Here is a 21,870-nt window from a genome sequence, read left to right on the forward strand (position 1 = left end):
GGTGGTATTTGAATGTGCTCAAATACGTCAGCCTCGTGTCGGTAGATTTACTGGCACGTAAAAGAACTCCAGCGGGACAAAATTCCGGCATTTCGGCGTCTCCGGAAACCGTAAAAGAGTAGTTAGTGGGACGTAAAGCAAATAGCATTATTTATTAGTATACACGAAGAAAAATGTATAGTGTATCACAAAAGGTCCAAATCGACCCCCTAACTGCGATTGCCCAGCACGAATTCACGAGTTTTAAATCTATGTTATATATGCATTAAATTCTAAATTAGATTTAATCATACGTACACAATACATTATGCATACGTAATACTTGGTTTTACACATTTGAAGAACAATGGTATCACCTAAGGTAAGTTTCTACTGACCTTAAAGATATTCGCTATCGGGGAGAAATCGTACCCGGTCATGTAAAAAATACGTGACCGGAATGAAAAAACTTTAACACACATCAGTTGTATCTTTTGTACATTAGCTACGGTCCTCGGTTTTTACGTCTAGTAGGCTATTTTGACATTTGGAAAATTCTTCTAATCATGTTCTTGAGGACCGGCAGGGATAAGATCTGATACACCTAGGTATATAGCTGTCTTGTGTGTGAACCTGAATATCGTGCGTATTTGTAGGGAGGTGTGTACTTTTCGTAGATTTGTGAATCGTGGGGGAGTTGGTCATAATGGATATGGCCCTGTTTTGCACTACCATACCTGAATTCTCTAATAAAACCCCGTTATACGTCGATTCGTTATCCGCGATTTCGCATATACGCGATTTTGGTTTTAAGTCTAGTGCTGCCATCTTTTAACAGCACGTGGAAACTGTAATGCCCTAAGGTGGGTACAGACATGCATTTCGAACTCTGTAACGTACACTACATTGTGCGCCAAGGTAAAACGGGGTAAACGCATCTCTACGGGCATCTTCTGTCGTGTTTGTCGAGACGTGAATCGTCAGTTCTGGTCAGTAGAGCTGTGAAGTTGCACTTAGGTTTTGTATTTAAAATACCGGGTAAACAGAAAGACAGGCGTATCCGTTAGAAACAAAGTTAGAAGTTTTGGATCGCTATGAGAAAAGTGAGCGTATTGTTGACATTCAGCGTGCTTTGGTACTTAGTGAATCCCCTACAAGAACTATTCGTGACAATTTGCAATCAATTGGAAAAACTGCTCAATCTTCTACTAATATAAGTGTGACTAGATTGACCAAATCTCGCTCGGAAGCGATAGAAGGAATGGAAAAAAAATTGCTAAGCCATTGGATTGAGCATCACAACCAATAACACATGCCTCTCTCTGGAGCTGCTATTCAAGCTAAAGCCAAGAGCTTGAATGCAAAGTTTAGTTTATTATTGCGCGTTTCAGTGTTACATTTTTAAGTATGTAAATGTTGCATTAAAATGCATTTCAGAAACATAATAATGGTTTCTTTTTTTGTAAAAAATACAAAGAATCTCTGCTATTTTAAACTTAATATGCGAGTAAACGGAAACCTAACCCGATATTTTACATATAAAATGACTCGATTTACGCGAACTCGGTATGCGCGGCAATTCGCGTTTAACGAGGTCTACCTGTATATCCCCAGGCTTCGCAGCCGAACATTAGGACAGGCCTATTGCAGGCTACGTAGATGCTCCTTTTTTTTTCTTTTCTTTTTTTTTTCTTTTTTTTTTTTTTTTAAGTTGAACAGTCAAATGCCTGTCTCTCAAGAGAATGTACAGAGCGGACTTACGGACTGTCGCTCTAGCATTAGCCTGGACAATAGGATCTTTCCGTAAAAGTTTTCTATCCATGTTCATTCCCAAATATATTGTCCTAGGTTGCTATGATGGGAGGTATTGTTTAAAGTCAGGGGTGGGGGATCTATTTAGAACAAGAACCCCACCTTTTATTGGTGGTCTTTATTCGTAGCCCCTGACTTTGGCGGACCCTGTGCCGTGCACCGATTGCACAGGGATGACTGGAAGGTGATCGGGGATTTAAATGGGACTATAGTGTGGGTAGGCTATGTGGGAAATTGGGAGTGAGATTTGTAGACCCTAATACTATGATCGTCTGACGAGAAGTCAGGGGTAAGGGGTGGGGAGGGTAAGCATGGCTCCGCGCATGCACCCATCTCAAGTCTCAATGCCTGACAATAAACATAGGTTCCGTCCGCGGTGACTCTTGTGATCTCAGGTGCTGCTGTGAAGCGTCAAAGTGGTAATGCAATTGTGCTTTACTTATGCTTCTTCAGTGACGCCTAGGTTATCTATGACAGCTGTTGGTGGAACTGTGGAGGATCAAACCAGCCTTCGGGCTGAATACCCAACATACACATTTACTGTAAGTACAGCATAATGAATGGTTTAATAATGAACACGCATCTCTTTCAGAGAGCTCACACTGTTTATCACGACTAATGTGTTACTCGCGTCGTACCTACAAGCTGACGCGACTTCTCGTGAGACGCAGATTAGGTGGATATGAGTTAGGGATCTGCACTCAAATGGCCTCCACTTGAACCGCAGTTAGCAGGTTTGTTTACAAGGGTTGTGGAGACGCACTAGCTGATGTACCCGTGCTTCGCTACGAGATTCTCATAAAGACTGTCTCTGTGGTTTTCCAAACAGAAGTCAACTTAGACCATTACAAAAATGCCAGTAGGGATGTAGCGAATAAAAGCAATGTTATCATATAAAATACTCGATCGAATGAAAAACCGCACATTTTCTTACTTTTAACGAACAGTAGCAAGGGCGCCCATGTCCGGGGGCAAGGGGGGACGCGACCCCACCCTAGCTGTCAGGAAAAGGAAAAAATATAATATAGTCAGATGTTTTTCTTTCAAGAAAATGATTTAAAAGCCCCCCCTCTACAAACTATCCTATGGGCGCCATTGAACAGTACTACGGCGCCGATCTAACAATCCAAAGTTCCAGTGCTGGAATGACCAGACCGCAGACAGCCGTGAACACTCCTCTGGAATTATTCCATTACATATGCACACTGCTCATTTCAATCAGTGCCTCAGAGTGGGGATTTAATAGCTCGAATGCTATGATGAACCAGTGTGTTACATACCAGTAGTAGGCTATCAGAACATGTATGTCCGACTCGTTGGCTGAATGGTCAGCGTCCTTGCCTTCGGTTCAGAGGGTCCCGGGTTCGATTCCCGGCCGGGTCGGGGATTTTAACCTTAATTGGTTAATTCCAATGGCACGGGGGCTGGGTGTATGTGTTGTCTTCATCATCATTTCATCCTCATCACGACGCGCAGGTCGCCTACGGGAGTCAAATAGAATGACCTGCACCTGGCGAGCCGAACCCGTCCTGGGATATCCCGGCACTAAAAGCCATACGAAATTTCAGAACATGTATGAACCAGAGGAATGGCATACTAGAGAATAAAGTTATCTAACTCCCCAGCTACTTACCGACAATATTCAGGCAGGCTGTTAAACTCGGTACGACCGGGCGAGTTGGCCGTGAGGTTAGGGGAGCGCAGCTGTGAGCTTGCATCCGGGAGGTAGTAGGTTCGAATCCCACTGTCCACAGCCGTGAAGATGGTTTTCCGTCGTCTCCCATTTTCACACCAGGCAAATGCTGGAGCTGTGCCGTAATTAAGGTCAGGGCCACTCCCTTCCCACTCCTAGCCCTTTCCTATTGACGTCCGAAACGGGGGAGGAGCTTACGGTCAGCTGTTTCCAATATGGCGGCGAGATAGTGACGGGAAGTAAACACGACAGTGATCGGGTATGCATCTGTGGGATTTATAGTGTTCAAAATGTCTTTGGTGTCGTATGCGCAACTGTTGAGAGTTGTCGGAGATTTCACGCGTCCATTAGTGGAAGGGGAAGAAATATTCAAGCGTAATTACTTGATATGTGTAGGTAAAAAGTTTGAAACAGAAGATGAAACTGGTGTTGTAGCGTTGTGTTTACAATCATCCCACATCGATTCCAAACCCCACAAAGTTAATGTTGTCTTGAACAAAGGGAGTGAAAATGTGTAGTGCAACTGTGCATGTAAAGCGGGTATGTCAGAGAAATGTTACCGTTGACACACCAATTCACCTTAACAGTTAAGCTACTGTAATTTTCCACTATTAGAGGTTATGGAGTAATTTCTTGTTGATTTGGTCCATGCCAAAACCTTAGCCAGGTGACGGGGGAGTTATCTGACTTGTAAACTGTAATCTTGGGGAAGAAATAAAATAATAATTCTACTAAGTAAATGTTGTAAAGCAAATAAATCCTAGGCTTTATACAGGCTTGTGTTGGAACAGCCCACATCCTAATCTTGATATTCTTCCATTTTTACGATCAGCACAAAAGTTAGAACTTAGAACCGACAATAATAAGTATAAAAATTATAACTACCTACAGAATATGCAGAGCAAAGTTTGAAAATTATAATTTAAGAGTACTCTAACCTCTATAGTTACAGCTGTTTGTGGTAGAAGAATACTTGGTTTGTCCAATTCTACCAAATAATTAAGTTATGGCTTCTAATTTATGATGACCGGGCGAGTTGGCCGTGCGGTTAGGAGCTTGCAGCTGTGAGCTTGCATCCGGGAGATAGTGGTTCGAACCCCACTGTCGGCAGCCCTGAAGATGGTTTTCCGTGGTTTCCCAAATGCTGGGGCTGTACCTCAATTAAGGTCACGGCCGCTTCCTTCCCATTCCTAGACCTTTCCTGTCCCATAGTCGCCATAAGACCTATCTGTGTTGGTGTGACGTAAAACAAATAGAAAGAAAAGCTAATTTATGATGGCAAAATACTACATATTTTCTTTCATTGATAGAAGTATTTTATAGGCAATTTAAATGCAGTGCTTAATTACTACCAGTTAAAGATATTACTCACATGTAGATAGTTAATTTACTGTCTGCTGTTACACGTATGAAGAAGTTTACAAAGAGCGGATTACATTCTATGTGTGACACAGAAGTATTAGGCTACAAGTTTATCAGTATTTTTGATGTAGCTAAATCTTTGTGAATATAAATTAGAGACAATAACTATCAATGAGTACAATAAACAGTACCGGTACCTACGCTGTGAAAAGAAGTCGTCTTCACGAGAATGCAGACTGCACACTGTCATGTATCGCGTTACGCGTTTTCCAATTAACAGCGCGGAAGCTCATCTTTCTCTCTGAACTTTTTGTACAGGGAAGTAGTGAAGAGATTTCGCATCCGTTTTATACGATTTGCAACCGTATACAGAGCAGTACCTCCTCAATTTGACAATTTTCTTTCTGTTTCCATCACGACGCCAATGCTTCGCCATGTAAATAAACCTCACCAGTCACTATGTTGCAGCTTCAACATTCTACCGCGTGGCTGCGCCATCCAACTTTTCTGACGTCAATCCCATCGTCGCCATAAGACCTATCTGTGTCGGTGCGACGTAAAGCAAATTTTAAAAAAAAGTCGGTATACAGCAGTAGTCCCAATCTATCCCACCTGGGCGACTGCCTAAATGCAGATCAGGATTGATTGATTGATTGATTGATTGATTGATTGATTGATTGATTGATTGATTGATTGATTGATTGATTGATTGATTGATTGATTGATTGATTGATTGATTGATTGATTGATTGATTGACAACAGAAGATACAAAGCACATCACAACAAACAATGGTCAATGTAATGTTGTTGATCAATGTCATGAACTTTCTATATTGTAGGCTTTCACATTTAGTTTTCTTTCGACTCGGTGATATAAGGGCGTCTTACAAAATTATTTATAGCATAGACTGTAGTTCCTTATTCCCCGACTTTACATACTGATTTTCATTAAATTCTGTTTACCCATTTTTTCGTGACTCTGCGCTGATATGGACTTAGTAACAAAAATCCAAATTCATGAATATCTATTATCATAGCAGGTACGGTAAAAATGTAAAAGATATAAATGATCGGAAATTTAATACTATACTACTATACTAAGTTATGTAGTATTTGTCGATAGGACCACTAATAACACAAATATTTGAGAATTAAATTTTAGGCCTTCCCCTAAACTACCATTTCACTCAGCGTGAATAACATTATTTATGGTCCAGATTGTAGCGACTTATTCCCTAACTTTGCATACCGATTTTTCATTAAGATAAGACTACTAATAACATAAATATTTTAGAATTAAATTTTAGGCCTTCCCCTAAACTACCATTTCTCTCAACGTGAATAAGATTATTTATGACCTAGATTGTAGCGACGTGTTTCCGGACTTTACATACCGATTTTCATTCAATTCTCTTCAGCCGTTTTCTCGTGATACGTGTACATACATACATACATACATACATACATACAGATAGACAGACAGACAGACAGACAGAAATTACGGAAAATTAAAAAGTGCATTTCCTTGTCACTGTGGACACGGCCAATGAAGAAATACCATCCTTTTTAAATTCTGAACAATGTACAGACAAAACTCTTATTTTATATATATGGGTATATAGATATTCAGTGAAACGGGGTGGACTAGGGAGCGGTGATAAGATTACAGGGAGCTGGAAATTAAGTGACGACGATAGAAAAATTTTAGTGTTAAAATGTAGAAGTAGAGTAAAGAAAGGAATTGAATTAATTAATTTAATATATTTTGTTGTTGTTGTTTTTAGTCATCAGTCCATAGACTGGTTTGATGCAGCCCTCCATTCCACCCTATGCTGTGCTAATCATTTCATTTCTACATAACTACTTCATCCTACATCTGTTCTAATCTGCTTGCCATATTCACACCTTGGTCTACCCTTACCGTTCTTATCACCTGCACTTCCCTCAAAAACCAACTGAACAAGTCCTGGGTGTCTTAAGATGTTTCCTGTCATTCTATCTCTTCTTCTCTTCAAATGTTGCCAAATCGATCTCTCACCAGTTCGATTCAGTATCTCTTCATTCGTGATTCGATTCTATCCATCTCACTTTCAGCATTCTTCTGTAACACCACATTTCAAAAGCTTCTATTCTCTTTCTTTCTGAGCTAGTTATCGTCCATGTTTCACTTCTATACAATGCCACGTTCAGACGAAAGTCTTCATCTTTCTAATTCTATGTCAATGTTCGAAGTGAGCAAATTTCTTTTCTTAAGAAAGGCCTTCCTTGCTTGTGCTAGTCTGCATTTTATGTCCACTTTATCGTTAGTTACTTTTACTACCCAAGTAACAATATCCATCTACTTCCTTTAAGACTCCATTTGTTAATCTAATATTACCAGCATCACCTGTCTTCGTTCGACTTCATTCCATCACTTTTGTTTTGGACTTATTTATTTTCATCTTGTACTCCTTCCCCAAGTCTCTGTCCATACCATTCAGCAATTTCTCTAGATCTTCTACAGACTCAGACAAAACGTAAGCAAATCTAACTTGCGTAACCGGACGTACTTTTACAATCCCTTATCCAACATAAACATTCGCCATTAGTAAGGATGTGTAGTACGTTTAATGGCTTATTCAGAAACAACGACATAGATCTCTCAATGTCCCCAACGGACTTCAAAAAATGTCTAGTGATTTTCTTTAGTGAATATACTTAAACAATCTTAACAAATAGCATCTCATAAAAAGAAAATAGAATTCATTACACTATCTCTTTGTCAATAATCCAAATGGAATCCAATTGTCTATAAACTTCGAGATATTATTTTTACACTGTTAATCATGCACCTGACCTGTTCGTATATGTGTGCGCCTGCACATAGTTTTAGTTCTTCCTTCTTATGTAATCAGGAGCCAGTAATTGCAGCACTATCTAATCCTGATCTGTATATAACCTATTGTTGTTCTTGTCATGTTTATGCTGAATTTGTTTATTATAATGTTTCATAATCTGTTGTTAATTTTTCGTGATCTTTTTCAGTTTTGCAATATATCATTGTACTATACTTTGTAATGTCTGTTGTAATTGGAGCGCAACTCTGTTGCAGACACGTGTCATAAATAAATAAATAAATAAATAAATAAATAAATAAATAAATAAATAAATAAATAAATAAATAAATAAATAAATAAATAAATAAATAAATAAATAAAATATCATCGGCAAATCTCAGGGTTTTGATTTCTTCTCCTTGGATTGTGATTCCCTTTCACAGTTACTCTTTGATTTCCTCTACCACCTGTTCTATACAAATACTGAAGTGGAGAGGGGACAAACTGCAGTCTTGCCTCACTCCTTTTCGGATTGCTGCTTTTTTTTTCCACAGCTCTCGATTCTTATGAATACAGACTGATTTTATACAGATTGTGGATAAAATTCTTCGTTCTCAGTGTCTGATCCCGATCATCTCCAGAATCTCAAATACCTTAGTCCAATTGACATTATCGAACGCCTTTTCTAGATCCACAAACGCCATGTACATGGGCTTATCCTTTTAATTATTTATATATATAGGTAGTGTATATTTGTCAGGTATTGTAATAGGAGCTGAATCATGGCTGAGAAGAGATATATAATGGAGTTTGGTCTTTGGAAATTTTAACACGAAACTGGAGTGTTTATCGTAGAGACAGGATAGAAACGGTAGGAGGGGGAGCAGGCTATTCATACTGGTGAAAGAAGAACTTGTAAGCTACAACCTGTTTTCCAGTCATTGACCGGGTCAGGGATGGGATGAATGAAGCCCCCAACTTCAATCAATCAATCAATCAATCAATCAATCAATCAATCAATACTGATCTGCATTTAGGGCAGTCGCCCAGGTGGCAGATTCCCTATCTGTTGTTTTCCTAAATGATTTCAAAGAAATTGGAAATTTATTGAACATCTCCCTTGGTAAGTTATTCCGATCCCTAACTCCCCTTCCTATAAATGAATATTTGCCCCAGTTTGTCCTCTTGAATTGCAACTTTATCTTCATATTGTGATCTTTCCTACTTTTATAAACGCCACTCAAACTTATTCGTCTACTAATGTCATTCCACGACATCTCTCCGCTGACAGCTCGGAACATACCACTTAGTCGAGCAGCTCTTCTTTCTCTCAATTCTTCCCAGCCCAAACTTTGCAACATGTTTGTAACGCTACTCTTTTGTTGGAAATCGCCCTGAACAAATCCAGCTGCTTTTCTTTGGATTTTTTCCAGTTCTTGAATCAGGTAATCCTGGTGAGGGTCCCATACACTGGAACCATACTCTAGTTGGGGTCTTAACAGAGACTTATATGCCCTCTCCTTTACATCCTTACTACAACCCCTAAACACCCTCATAACCATGTGCAGAGATCTGTAGCATACCCTTTATTTACAATCCCATTTATGTGATTACCCCAATGAAGATCTTTCCTTATATTAACACCTAGATACTTACAGCTGGGGCTGTACCTTAATTAAGGCCACGGCCGCTTCCTTCCCACTCCTAGCCCCTCCCTGTACCATCGTCGCCATAAGACCTATGTGTGTCGGTGCGACGTAAAGCCCCTAGCAAAAAAAATAGATACAATGATCCCCAAAAAGGAACTTTCACCTCATCAACGCAGTAATTAAAACTGAGAGGACTTTTCCTATTTGTGAAACTCACAACCGGACTTTTAACCCCGTTTATCAAGATACTATTGCCTGCTGTCCATCTCACAACATTTTCGAGGTCACGTTGCAGTTGCTCACAATCTTCTTATTTATTACTCTATAGAGAATAACATCATCCACAAAAACTTCCGGCGAGGATAGGAACTGTGCCGGCTGCCGAGGCCTGTCGCACTCCTCTGGGGGCAATTATTAATGACTGACAGATGAAATGAAATGATAGTGGAGAGTGTTGCTGGAATGAAAGATGACAGGGAAAACCGGAGTACCCGGAGAAAAACCTGTCCCGCCTCCGCTTTGTCCAGCACAAATCTCACACGGAGTGACCAGGATTTGAACCACGGTATCCAGCGGTGATAGGCCGACGCGCTGCTGCCTGAGCCACGGAGGCTTCTACTTAAGGATGACAAACATTAAATTTTAGGTGTAAGGCTCATCTCTAAAGATAATAGGCAACTTGATGTTCTTTTTGGTTGTACAGATCTGGAAAGGGTAGCGCTGACGTTGATGGGGAATTATTTGATAAGATAAACAGCTGTGCGGAAAATGACACGGAAAGGAATGTGATAGTAGCGGGTGCTCTCAATTTACTGAAGGTCAATGCACAGGAAGCATGACAAACAAATGGTAAATTAATCTGGGAAGGACAGGTGAATCAGAAAGTGACAGAACCAACTAGAGAGAAGAATATTCTACACGTGGTGCATGTAAAACCGGATGAGCTCTATAGAGCAATTGAAGTAATAGATGTGATTGATCTTGAAGCTGTTTTTGTCGTAGTTAAAAACAAATGCAATGGAAAGGAAGGTTTTAAAAGTAGGACTAAAAGCCAGTACCATATGGTACATAGGACAGGCATGCGATAATTTTTAGAAGGTAACTAAGAACCGTGGAAAATTATAAAAAAAAAAAAAAATGTAAATAGTCTGTGGGATGGGTTTAAAGCAATTGTTGAGAAATTTGAAAACACCTTTAAAGGTGGTAAAGAATGGATCAGTGTGCTAATTTGGGTTTCATATTTCGAAATTCGTTAAATTTTCAACGTACAGCGTTATTTATTTTATACAACTCATTATAAGACCGGAACTAGAATATGGTTCTATTATCTGGAGTCCTTCAGAAACGAAGTACATCAAATTAATTGATGCAGTACAAAAGCAGTTCTTAAAGTGTGTGTACTGGAAACAGTCACACGAGTACCCGACATTTCTGTCCTACTTCACAATGTTACCACACTTTGGTGTTAAAACTTTGGAACAAAGACGTAAACAGTTCATGATGTTATTTTTGTATAAAATGTTGAATAGTAAAATTAATGATGAAGAGTTACTTGGAAGTATACCATTTTATGTTCCTAGGAAGTCTGGTAGGTTCAGGAATTTATTTTACATTAAAAAATGCCACATAGAAGACCATAAGGATTCTCCTCCTAATAAAATTATGAAAATTTATAATAAATTTAATACATATAATTTGGATATATTTTTCATGAATCAAATCAATTTTCAATTGGTGTGTGATACTTTCCTATAATACACATACTGTTGATTATTATCTCCGTTTTCTGTAGGCCTACATGTCTTATTTCATTCTTATAGTTGTTCTTTTATTTCTCTTCTTCTATTTGAAGCCACAGTTTTAAATGACTTATGAATTACACACTTTATTTCTCTTTTTAGAATATTATTTTGCATAATGTATCATGTTTATTTCGCTATTTGTTTTACGTCGCACCGACACAGATAGGTCTTATGGCGACAATGGTACAGGAAAGGGCTAGGACTGGGAAAGAAGCGGCCGTGGCCTTAATTGAGGTACAGCCCCACCATTTACCTGGTGTGAAAATGGGAAACCACGGAAACCCATCTTCAGGGCTGCCGACAGTGGGGTTCGAACCCACTACTTCCCGGATGCAAGCTCACAGCTGCGTGCCCCTAACCTCACGGCCAACTCGCCCGGTGTGTTTATTTCGTACTCATTAATTTTACTATTCAACATTTTATACAAAAATAACATCATGAACTGTTTACGTCTTTGTTCCAAAGTTTTAACACCAAAGTGTGGTAACATTGTGAACTAAGACTGTAAAATTTAACTGTATAACTGAATGTGTTACTTTGTGTTAGGCACCACTGTAAAATAATTAATGTATTGTGTATTTTTAATGTATTACCAACTTTGTATTGTTTTGGTAGTTCATTGTACGGTATTCTTTGTACTGACTTTTGTTTTCTTTCGTTAATGTTTAGTAGTGTAACTATTAATTGTATTGTGTTGTATAATTATTGTGAACATTATAATTGGGCGAAAGCCTGTTATATTCATCATTCAATAAATAAATAAATAAATAAATAAATAAATAAATAAATAAATAAATAAATAAATAAAAATTATAATAAGAATTAAAGGGACTAAGAACGTGGCAATTTACATCGCACCGATACATATACGGTAGGTCCTATGTCGAAGTTGGGATAGGAGTGGGAAGGAAGCTATCGTGGTGTTAGCGTTTGTCTGGTTTGAAAATGGAAAACAACTGGAAACAATCTGAAGGGCTTCCGGCAGTGGGGTTCGAACCCACTATCTCCCGAATGCAAGCTGATGTCTATGTGGCCCAAATGGCGCAGCCCGTTTGTTCGTAGAAATAGAGTTAAGGTAAGGAGTAGCCTAATTGAAGGAACTTGTTAGGAACTTGAATCTAGCGAAGAAGTCAACTAAGGATAACATGATGGCAAGCATAAATTACGCCAACCTTAAATAGAAGGATGTAATCACTCTTGCGCGTTTCTGTGGTGGTTGGTAATGCAGTGTGTTATCTAAATATGAAGAGGGAAGTGTTGAAAAAAACACAAACACCCAGTCCCCGAAACAGAAGAATTGATCAAACACGATTAAAATCCCCGACCCGGCCGAGAATCGAACCCGGGATCCTCTAAACTGAAGGCCTCAACACTGACCATTCAGCCAATGAATCGAACATTTTTGGACCTTTATATTTTCTTATATACATACATGGTATGCGTGAACAGTAGCGTAGCCAGGATCGTCCGATGGGTGGGAGTTTACAGTTACAAAATGATCCTAGAGCACAATGAGGGTGCAGTGCGTGTATGACTTGCCATTACCAAGAGACTGATATAGGTGAATTACAGATCTGTTGGTTCTACAATAATGTATCTTTTAGCGGATGATGTTATACTACAGGCAGGGCAAAATAAAACTGACCTGGAAAATATTTACAATAGGACTGACGCGGGATTGATTCTTGTTAATGAACATCATAGATGTTGGAAATGGCTTCCCTTCACATCGATGCAGTGCTGCGCTCGATTTATCAAACTGAGAGACACGAGTAGCAGCTCTGCCTGAGGGAGAACAGCAATAGAGTTTCCATGTTCTGCTGTAGCTCTCCCAGTGTATGAGGATTATTGGAGTACACCTGACCCTTCAATTTGCCTCGCAAGTACAAACCACAGGGAGAAAGATCATGCGGTAGAGGTGGCCAATTGATGGCGCTGCCTCTGCCCATTGTCTTCTCCTCACCGAACAGCTCACGCACTCATGATAACGTTGTCAAAGCGGTGTGTGGTGTTGCTCAGTCTTGCTGAAAGTATCCCTACAGTCGTTCACCTTCTGGCCACATATGGATTAAACACTGTCTGGACATACCAGTTAGCATTAACAGTTTGGTGAAAGTATCGTGTTACGATGCGGACACCAGTCATTGCGCACCACAAACTAATCTTTTTTTTTTTTTTTTTTTTTTTTTTTTTTTTTTTTTTTTTTTACGTCGCACCGACACAAATAGGTCTTATGACGACGATGGGACAGGAAAGGGCTAGGAGTGGGAAGGAAGCGGCCATGGCCTTAATTAAGGTACAGCCTAGTATGAAAATGGGAAACCACGGAAAACCATTTTCAGGGCTGGCGATAGTGGGGTTCGAACCTACTATCTCCCGAATACTGGATAGTGGCCGCACTTAAGCGACTGCAGCTATCGAGCTCGGTAAAACTAATCTTTAGATTATGCAACGGCTTTTCGACGCACTGATGGGGATTTTCTGATGCATAATGGTGACGCACTCGGGACAGAGCATGCGGGAGATGCGCATGCGCATACATGTGACAGCAACAGATTGGTGCATCGAAATCACAGTTTCCAGAATTTCCTGTGATGAGCAGTTCTCCTGTTCATTAACAAGAGTCAATTCTACGCCTGTTTTATAAATATTTTCCGGGCCAGTTTTATTTTGCCCACCAAGCTCGATAGCTGTAGTCGCTTAAGAGGGGTCAGTTTCCAGTATTCGGGAGAGAGTGGGTTCGAATCCCACTATCGGCAGCCCTGAAGATGGTTTTCCGTGGTTTCCGATTTTCGCACCAGGAAAATGATGGGGTTGTACCTTAATTAAGGCCACGGCCGCTTTCTTCCAAATCCTGGCCCTTTCCTAACCCGTTGTCGCCTTTAGATCTATCTGTGTCGTTGAGACGTAAAGCAACTTGTGAAAAAAAAAAAAATCCCACGAGGTATATAGAGTAACAAATAACACTCAAATTTATGAGCGACTGCAAAAAGACCTCGATAATAGGGTTACCCAGCTATGAGCTAGCATTCAGGAAATAGAGGGTTCGAACCTTTTTTGTCGACAGCCCTGAAGATTTGTTTTCCGTGGATTCCCATTTTCACACCAGGAAAATGCTGAGGCTGTACCGTAATGAAAGCCATGGCCACGGCCACTTCCTTCCCACTCCTAGCCCTTTCTTATCCCATCCTCGCCATAAGTCCTATCTGTGTGGGTGTGACGTAAAGGAACTTGTAAATACCTCGGCAATATTGGGAGATGGACAGCAGATAATGGTATGATGGTAAACGATATGAAAATGAGGTTGTGACTTTCACAAAGACGAAAAATCCTCTCAGTTTTAAAGCATTGGTGGCATGGGGATCACTGTAAGTACCTAGGTGTTGATAAAAGGAAGGAATTTATTTTGGGTAATCACATAAACGGGATCGTAAATAAAATGTACACAAGGTTATAAGCGTAGTTAGTTGTAGTAAGAATATAAAGAGGAGGGCATGTTAGTCTCTGGTAAGACCACAATTAAGTGTATCGTTCCAGTGTATGGGAACTTGATTTGAGAACTGGATTTTTTTTTTTTTTTTTTTTTAAGCAATTCGATTTGTTCTTGGTGATTTCCGACAAAAGAGTAGCGTTACGAAAATGTTGCAAAGTTTGGACTGGGAAGACTTGGGAGAAAAGAGACGAGCTGCTCGACTAAGCGGTATCTTCCGAACTGTCCTCGGAGAGATTGACAGATGGCGTGGAATGACTTTAGTAGGTGAATGAGTTTGAGTGGTGTTTTTGAAAGAAGGAAAGATTACAATATGAAGATAAAGTTGGAATCCAAGAGGATAAATTGGGGCAAATAATCGTTGATATGAAGAGGAGTTAGGGATTAGAATAATTTACCAAGTGAGTTTTTCAATAAATGTCCAAATTCCCTGAAATTATTTAAGAAAAGACTAGGTAAACAACTGATAGGGAATCTGTCACCTGGACGACTGTCCTAAATGCAGATCAGTGGTGACTGATCACCATACATACGCCTCTGTTGTTCACATTCGTTCTCAGTTCTTCTTCTCCCTGTGAGTTGGGATGGTAGTATACACCCGCGATATCCCCTGCCTGCCCTAAGAGGTGAGAGGGTCGTAACTTGGGAACGTGGGTTGGTGACCCCGGCGCCTATAGATGAATTTCTACTTACTTGTGTAAGTTGGTCATTGTCATCTTTCCTATCCGACTTCCCTCGGTCACCTCTTATTCTTTTCCAACCCTGACGGTGTTAGGTTCATGAGGCCTAGGGAGTCTCCTTTTCACGCCCTTCAAGACCCCTCCCTTCCTTTTGCCCATAGGCCTACCTTCAGTTTTTGAAAGATCGGACCTCTTCCATTTTCCCTCTGATTAGTGTTAATAGAGGATGATTGCCCAGTTGTATTTCATCTTAAAACAATAATCACCACCACCAGAGCTTGTACCGTACCCACCTCATTGTTCTGACACTATTCTCCATTAGCACACTTCTGTGTTATTAAGCCATGCCTTAGTATACATTATACGAAATTACAGCAAGAGCCATGGTATTACATTAGCAAACTATAACATAGTAATGCAATACATTATTTAAATATACCGGTATCACACTTCTACTTAAACGCGATAAGAATGAACGCTAAAAATTGCAAACGAATGACGCAATATTACTCAATCAACTTACTGAGTTATCCACACGCAATGGATAACGGTCAAACTCTTGTTTAATGCTAAATAATATGTATTGACGATGTTCTGAACTATTTCGCTAGTTTGCATTACTGATACCTTTTTGTTTGTTTGTTTGGTTTGTCTCACTTTGTGTTAATTTGTTTCTAACTCTGGGCTACGATTAAGTGGACACCCCTCAAAGGGTGATAGACCCACTTGTAGCAGCTTAAACAATGTGAACACCTAAATGTCTTCTTGTAAAGCGTGTGCCGAAGTTAACGCGACACACAAATACATCTTAAAAAACTTATATACCGTAACTTAGAAGATGCACACCAGGCGCCAACAAAACTGAGAACTGGACAAGCATTTCCACTTCCCACCTGGATGAAGGCAATACGTAAGGTATAAAGGAGAGCGAGTCAGCTGCAGTCGTTGTTGATCGTTGGAGTGGTGTCAGAAATGCTTCGCCTACTGGCCATTTTGCCGCTGTTGGTGGTTCCTACTCTATGGGGTAAGTCATTTATACAACCAATAATTACAAGCAGAATTTCTTCTTAAAATATACTCTTATGCCATCACTAATTTATTTGTGAAGGGAAGGCTTTGCTTAGATATCCTCAAAAGTGGTAAATGATGGATGAAACTGTATCTAAAAGGGCCTCTCCGTCCACGTAATTTATCTTTACCATTTTACTATAGTATTTCTCTTTAGTGATTTGAACATGTCTCAGAACATTGGACATAATAATACATTTCGGATTTTAGCCATTTGAAGTCATGGAAAAGTTATCAAAATCGTTTTTAATGTTTACTTTTTAAGCCATTTTAGAGCACTACTGTCTCTTAAGAGACCGGGTTTCTCTTCAGTTCAAAATCCATAGAATTTGAATGGTCTAATAATCTGATCGTCGATGATCATTAGTAGACAGTATCCATGCACATGCTTGGGTCATGTTTCTACACCTGGGAGATCCTTACCTTAGACCGATCGTTTCATGACACGCGTCGCTGTTTACAGGTTTACTTCATCATACTTATAAGTGACAAGAACAGTAATCTGAGTAATTTGTTTTATTTATACGTTTATTGGAACTTCTTGACTGTGTGTTAAGACTTACTAATTTCACTGTCACTATTCAAGTACCGGTAGTCATAATTCAAATTTGTCTTCTAGGTTCGTATCTGTGGTAGAATACGGTACGTATTTCGGGCAGTAGAGGCGTGGCGGCAAAAAAAAAAAAAAAAAAAAAAAAAAAAAAAAAAAAAAAAAAAAAAAAAAACCATAGATTCGTGGATGTGTTTTTGGGCTTAGAAGACGAGAGATTACTTGGTTGCTCCCCTCTTAGTAGCTTTTTACAACATACAGTTGGTACAGATAATGAATACACTCTTTCACTCCACCCACAGGGGATATAAGATTTTTGATAAATCGAAAGAAGAAACCACTTTTCCCTTTGCGAAAATCAAATTATTATAAATATGTCTCTCGGTCATGGCCATCCATCATCGGCTGCTAATTTCAGATGATCACCAGCCATAAGACATATTTATGTCCATAACCCTACTTATCATGATCAACGTCCAACAAAATGGTCGCTGATTTAGCACAATAATTTATGGCCATAAATATTCGCAAGATGGGTACGTGTTATGAGAAAAATTCTGCTGCCTTCGGTGACATTACCGTGTGTAAGGGGCTTTGCTGTGACCTTGAGAAAGCGTCAATCAGACAAAGAGAGTGAAAACTAGTTTATAGCACGGCGCCATTTTTACCTAATGTACGGTATATAGAAGGCAGAGTTCTGTCACACTGTAATAACGTGAGGAAGAAGCAGACGAATACTGGTTGTCTGGTTACCACGGTGTCGGATTTCTGTAAACGCAAAAATGACGTTAATTCCAGGTAGACCACCACCCCAATAATGTGTCACTGCTCCAACTGCTCTAGCGACACGATTGGAACTGTGAAACGTTGTCGGTCCAGTGCGAACCAGCGAACCTCTACAAGTATAGCACGTAGCCCGGGGAAGCACGATTTGCTCTGATCTTCAATGAAGTCATGACCAACCCGCAATAGGTTGAAAGCCTCGGAGATCATTTTATTATCTATAATTAAAAAACATGGGGAGATGGTGGCATTTTTTCCCGCAGGAGTTATTTAACGTCCAGTAAATCTATCGATGTGCGACGCAAAGCAGCTAGTAAAAAAATAAAACATAAAAAATTTAAAAAATCTATCGATATGATACGTGTATTTTGTAACAGTTTGATTTGTCACCACGTCCCTAAAGGTACAGCACAACCATGAACAAGTCCGGTATCGCTGGACCGTTTGCGAGCATTATAGCAGTCAGTAGCGTCGGCAGGATCGGCCGATATGGTGAGGGGGTGTAGGTTATAGTGTATATAGTGTAGGTTATAGTTACAAAATGTTCGTAGGACGCAATGAATGTGTATGTATGACTTGGTACCGTATTACAAGGACACTGATGTAAGTGAATTACAGATCTGTTGGTTCTACAATTATGTCTCTGAACGTTTATTTTGTTTATTGTTCATTGTCAGTTTCTGTCGATTTTCTTTTTGTAAAATTCCATTAGACCTCTCCCCGCCCCCTCGTTTACGCCCCTGATTGATAGCAGTATTAAAAAAAATAATAACAACTCGTCCCGGTACAGCAAACTGCGAGTCACATGGTCAGTGTGTTGGTGACGAACAAGATTGTCACAGTAGCAGTGGACCGGTAGCGAAGAAGCTCCTGGAGCAGTTTGTCACTGCTCAATTCCCAGAATGGGTGGCGCGTAACGCTATAGGCCTACCCGTACCGACACACCTCTATCGGGTAGATATAGAAAGCAGTTTGTATTTCTATTCGAGATGCAATTGTTCTTCCTGAACGAAAGCTCAGCGATCTTCCTTTTTATATTTTTTGTTAATTAGTGATTCGCAATGAGGTATTTGGTACATATATTTAAAAAGTTCATTTAAAGTAGCCTTCTAAATCGTTCAATCTCTGATCGTTTATACATCGATAATCGATGGAGACATAGGCAAGACCAACTAAAATTGCATTGGCATAGGCCTACCTCGATGATCCATATAATCTCAGTCTGTGCCTAACGACTTTAGCTGCTGCTTGTGATTGCAAAAGTTCAGTTACTGTGGCCTTTTTTTTTTCTCAGCTCATTGCTCTGTCCTTTGTTTCTTTCTCGCAGTCGACATGATCGTGCGGTGCACAAGGTTGCCAACTTTTGAACTTAAGAACTAGTGGTACATTGTTAAGTGCGGCGGCGCAACTTTTGAATTTACAAACTAGCGGTACGAAGGGGGGGACGTGGGGCGTAAGCCCCCAGGTTAGGACCATGAAGCAGATTGGTTACATCCGGTTAGTGACAAAATTACTGGGCTGTGATCAAACAAAGGTTAGGGCTGCGAAACGGCTGTTAGGCCGGCTACTGAATTTCTACCCTTGCAATCACACTTTGCCTGTAATGGCGTCTTCAGGTTTCCCTCGTGCAACACAGTATTTGTCGTGATGTGCTCAGTAAAGGAAGCGAGAATTTTAATTTATTATCCGGATATTGGTTAAATAATATCTAGTAAAGTACCGCACCGTATTTTTTTAAAGCTTTGAAGCACAGTGTGTTTGACTGTTCTTCAGGAGCTACTGTGTTCCATCTCCGAATTTGTAGGTTAATGGCAATTTAGTACCAGTACCGTATCCGTAATATTCAGGTTTGTATATAAGCCTATTTATTATGCAATTCTTATAGAGCAGAGGTAGCATGTGCACAAGCCTTGTGGGTAATAATAATAATAATAATAATAATAATAATAATAATAATAATAATAATAATAATAATAATAATAATAATAATAATAATACGCCCTTAACAGAGATCTCTTCCGCAAGAAAATATTGACGAACGGGCTAAACCGAGACGAGCAACCGAAGAGAAGACACGGTGCCCCTTGGACAGAGGAGCATAAGCAGGCCCACTCACAAAGAATGAGGGAAATTTGGGCTCTAAAGAAGGCCAATTTCAGTGTCAAATGCAACAAGACTTAACGTGGCCCTTGAAGGCCCCAGCAAATTATATAATAATAATAATAATAATAATAATAATAATAATAATAATAATAATAATAATAATAATAATAATAATAATAATAATAATTAATAATAATTGTATCGGGAGGTAACCTCAACCCCGGACATTTAAAAGAAGCACCTTAAAAACACTATCTATCGAACAACTCTTGAAACCACTAATACATAAAGTTGGGACATTGATCAGAAGATGTCACCACTGAATAACTGAGTAATATGTTATTTTAAAGTTTCCTAAACTATTTAGATTTATTTGTTTTTGGTGTACATCAAGAAGTTTGAACTTTTCTCCATAGATGTCTCTACAAAAACTGAGGTCATGCACTCTGGTGCAAGGTGGAAGAATGAGTGATTAAAAGAAGTTTTGTGTGTACAGGTTTTCTCAACAGAATTGACTTTCATTTATTTTGGTACTTCAAGGTTTGCAACGCTTCCTTCTCATCCCGCCAGCTTTTGAATCTGGCCAATAACAAATTTTCTGTCATTATTTTTCAGCCAATCACAGGCTTTTTGTAGGGGTTTGGTTTATCCAATAAAAATTAGAGGGTGTGTCCGGATTTAGTCCAGAGCCTTCTCGAACCCCATCCTCGGGTATATAAGCTGCGACTTTTCCTAGTTACCTTGTCTTATTGATCGTCACATTTCTGAGTGTGTGTTTTAAGACAGTAGGCGGGGTGCCCTATTCTTCGGCAGGCAGAACATCAGCCCAGGTGCCACCAGTTTTATATCTCTGTAGCTATCTCCGCAGACTTACCCGAGGGGAAGGTTCTAATTTCTAACTATGTAACCATCCGGTTCCTAAGAATCTAAACTACTTCTTCTCATGTAAAATTTCATAAAGACGTAAACTGTAAATCTCGAGTTCCCCTTCAATTTATCTTGAGGTGACTACGATTTTGTAACTGTTTCTCTTTTTGTAAAGCATTAATTAACCTTTCTTTCTAGTCACCTTAGTAGTTTGGGATTAGGCTCTGTATCATCGGGCTGCGAGCCCCAGTAGGGTTTTATTCTCTGTTTTCTAGGAGTGCAAGTGTACGCCTCCATATGTTTTGAGTTTGGGCCAGTAATGCTAACCTGTTCTTCTTTTTTTCACGAAGGCCCAGTAGTATGGGTACTAGATACCCCTGTATTAACTAAACTGTAAGTGGTAGGTTGTGCCTAGAGAGACCAGAGTTTATAAGATTTTTGTAAAGTTGCCTTATGTAGGCTGTAAGAAATTGGGAGCCAGTTTCCTTTGTTGAATTCGGAGAGCATGTAAACTCTTTTCTGATTTTAGTGTAATATTGAGTGGTGCCTTTGGAAGGCTGTAAATTGTATTGGTTGGAGCAATGTGCTCTGGAATTTTGTGTCTAAATAAATGCTACTTTGGCAACATTGTAAGCTTGTAAATTTGGGGCTTAAAGCCCAAAACTGTTAAATTCCCTATTCTGGGGTTTTCTATTCTGGTATCAAAATTGTCATTGTACCTAATACATTGGTTTCTCTTCACTAAGTGAAGAATGTTGTTAAGTTTGAGATCTGAAAAGAAATATAACGTTTATTTAAAGTTTTAAATACATTTTTGATATCGTAGTTAGACCCATTCAAGCCCACACCTTCTTTCACCTCTCTGCGTTCCACAGATAACCCTGGAACAATAATAATGTTATCATGTTTACGTCCCACTAAGTTAACTATTTTTACGGTTTTCGGAGACGCCGAGGTACCGGAATTTAGTCCCGCAGGAGTTAATTTATGTGGCATTAAATCTTCCAACATGAGGCTGACGTATTTGAGCACCTTCAAAAACCAATGGACTGAGCTAGGATCGCCCTGCCAAGTTGGGGTCAGAAGACCAGCGCCTCAGCCATCTGAGTCGCTCATTAAGGGGATGTGGGAATTATAAGAAAAGAAGAAAGCAGGATAAACACAGAATTCATTTTTATTTATTTGTCCCTTTCCTTTTTCTAAGTTTATCTGGCT

The 21,870-nt window shown here is 39.5% G+C and overlaps 1 protein-coding gene across 1 annotated transcript in view; it reads left to right on the top strand.

Annotated features, from left to right (window-relative positions):
• Positions 1-16,234: 16,234 nt before the first annotated feature.
• The window catches only part of LOC136880865 (uncharacterized), a 117,907-nt gene continuing 112,271 nt past the window's right edge, over positions 16,235-21,870 (top strand). Inside the window, exon 1 of the mRNA XM_068229154.1 lies at positions 16,235-16,308. Coding sequence (XP_068085255.1) covers positions 16,257-16,308 — 52 coding nt within the window. The 5' untranslated portion in view covers positions 16,235-16,256. The remainder of the gene's footprint in view (positions 16,309-21,870) is intronic.

This window comes from Anabrus simplex, chromosome 9 (assembly GCF_040414725.1).
Source record: "Anabrus simplex isolate iqAnaSimp1 chromosome 9, ASM4041472v1, whole genome shotgun sequence".
NCBI lineage: Eukaryota > Metazoa > Arthropoda > Insecta > Orthoptera > Tettigoniidae > Anabrus > Anabrus simplex.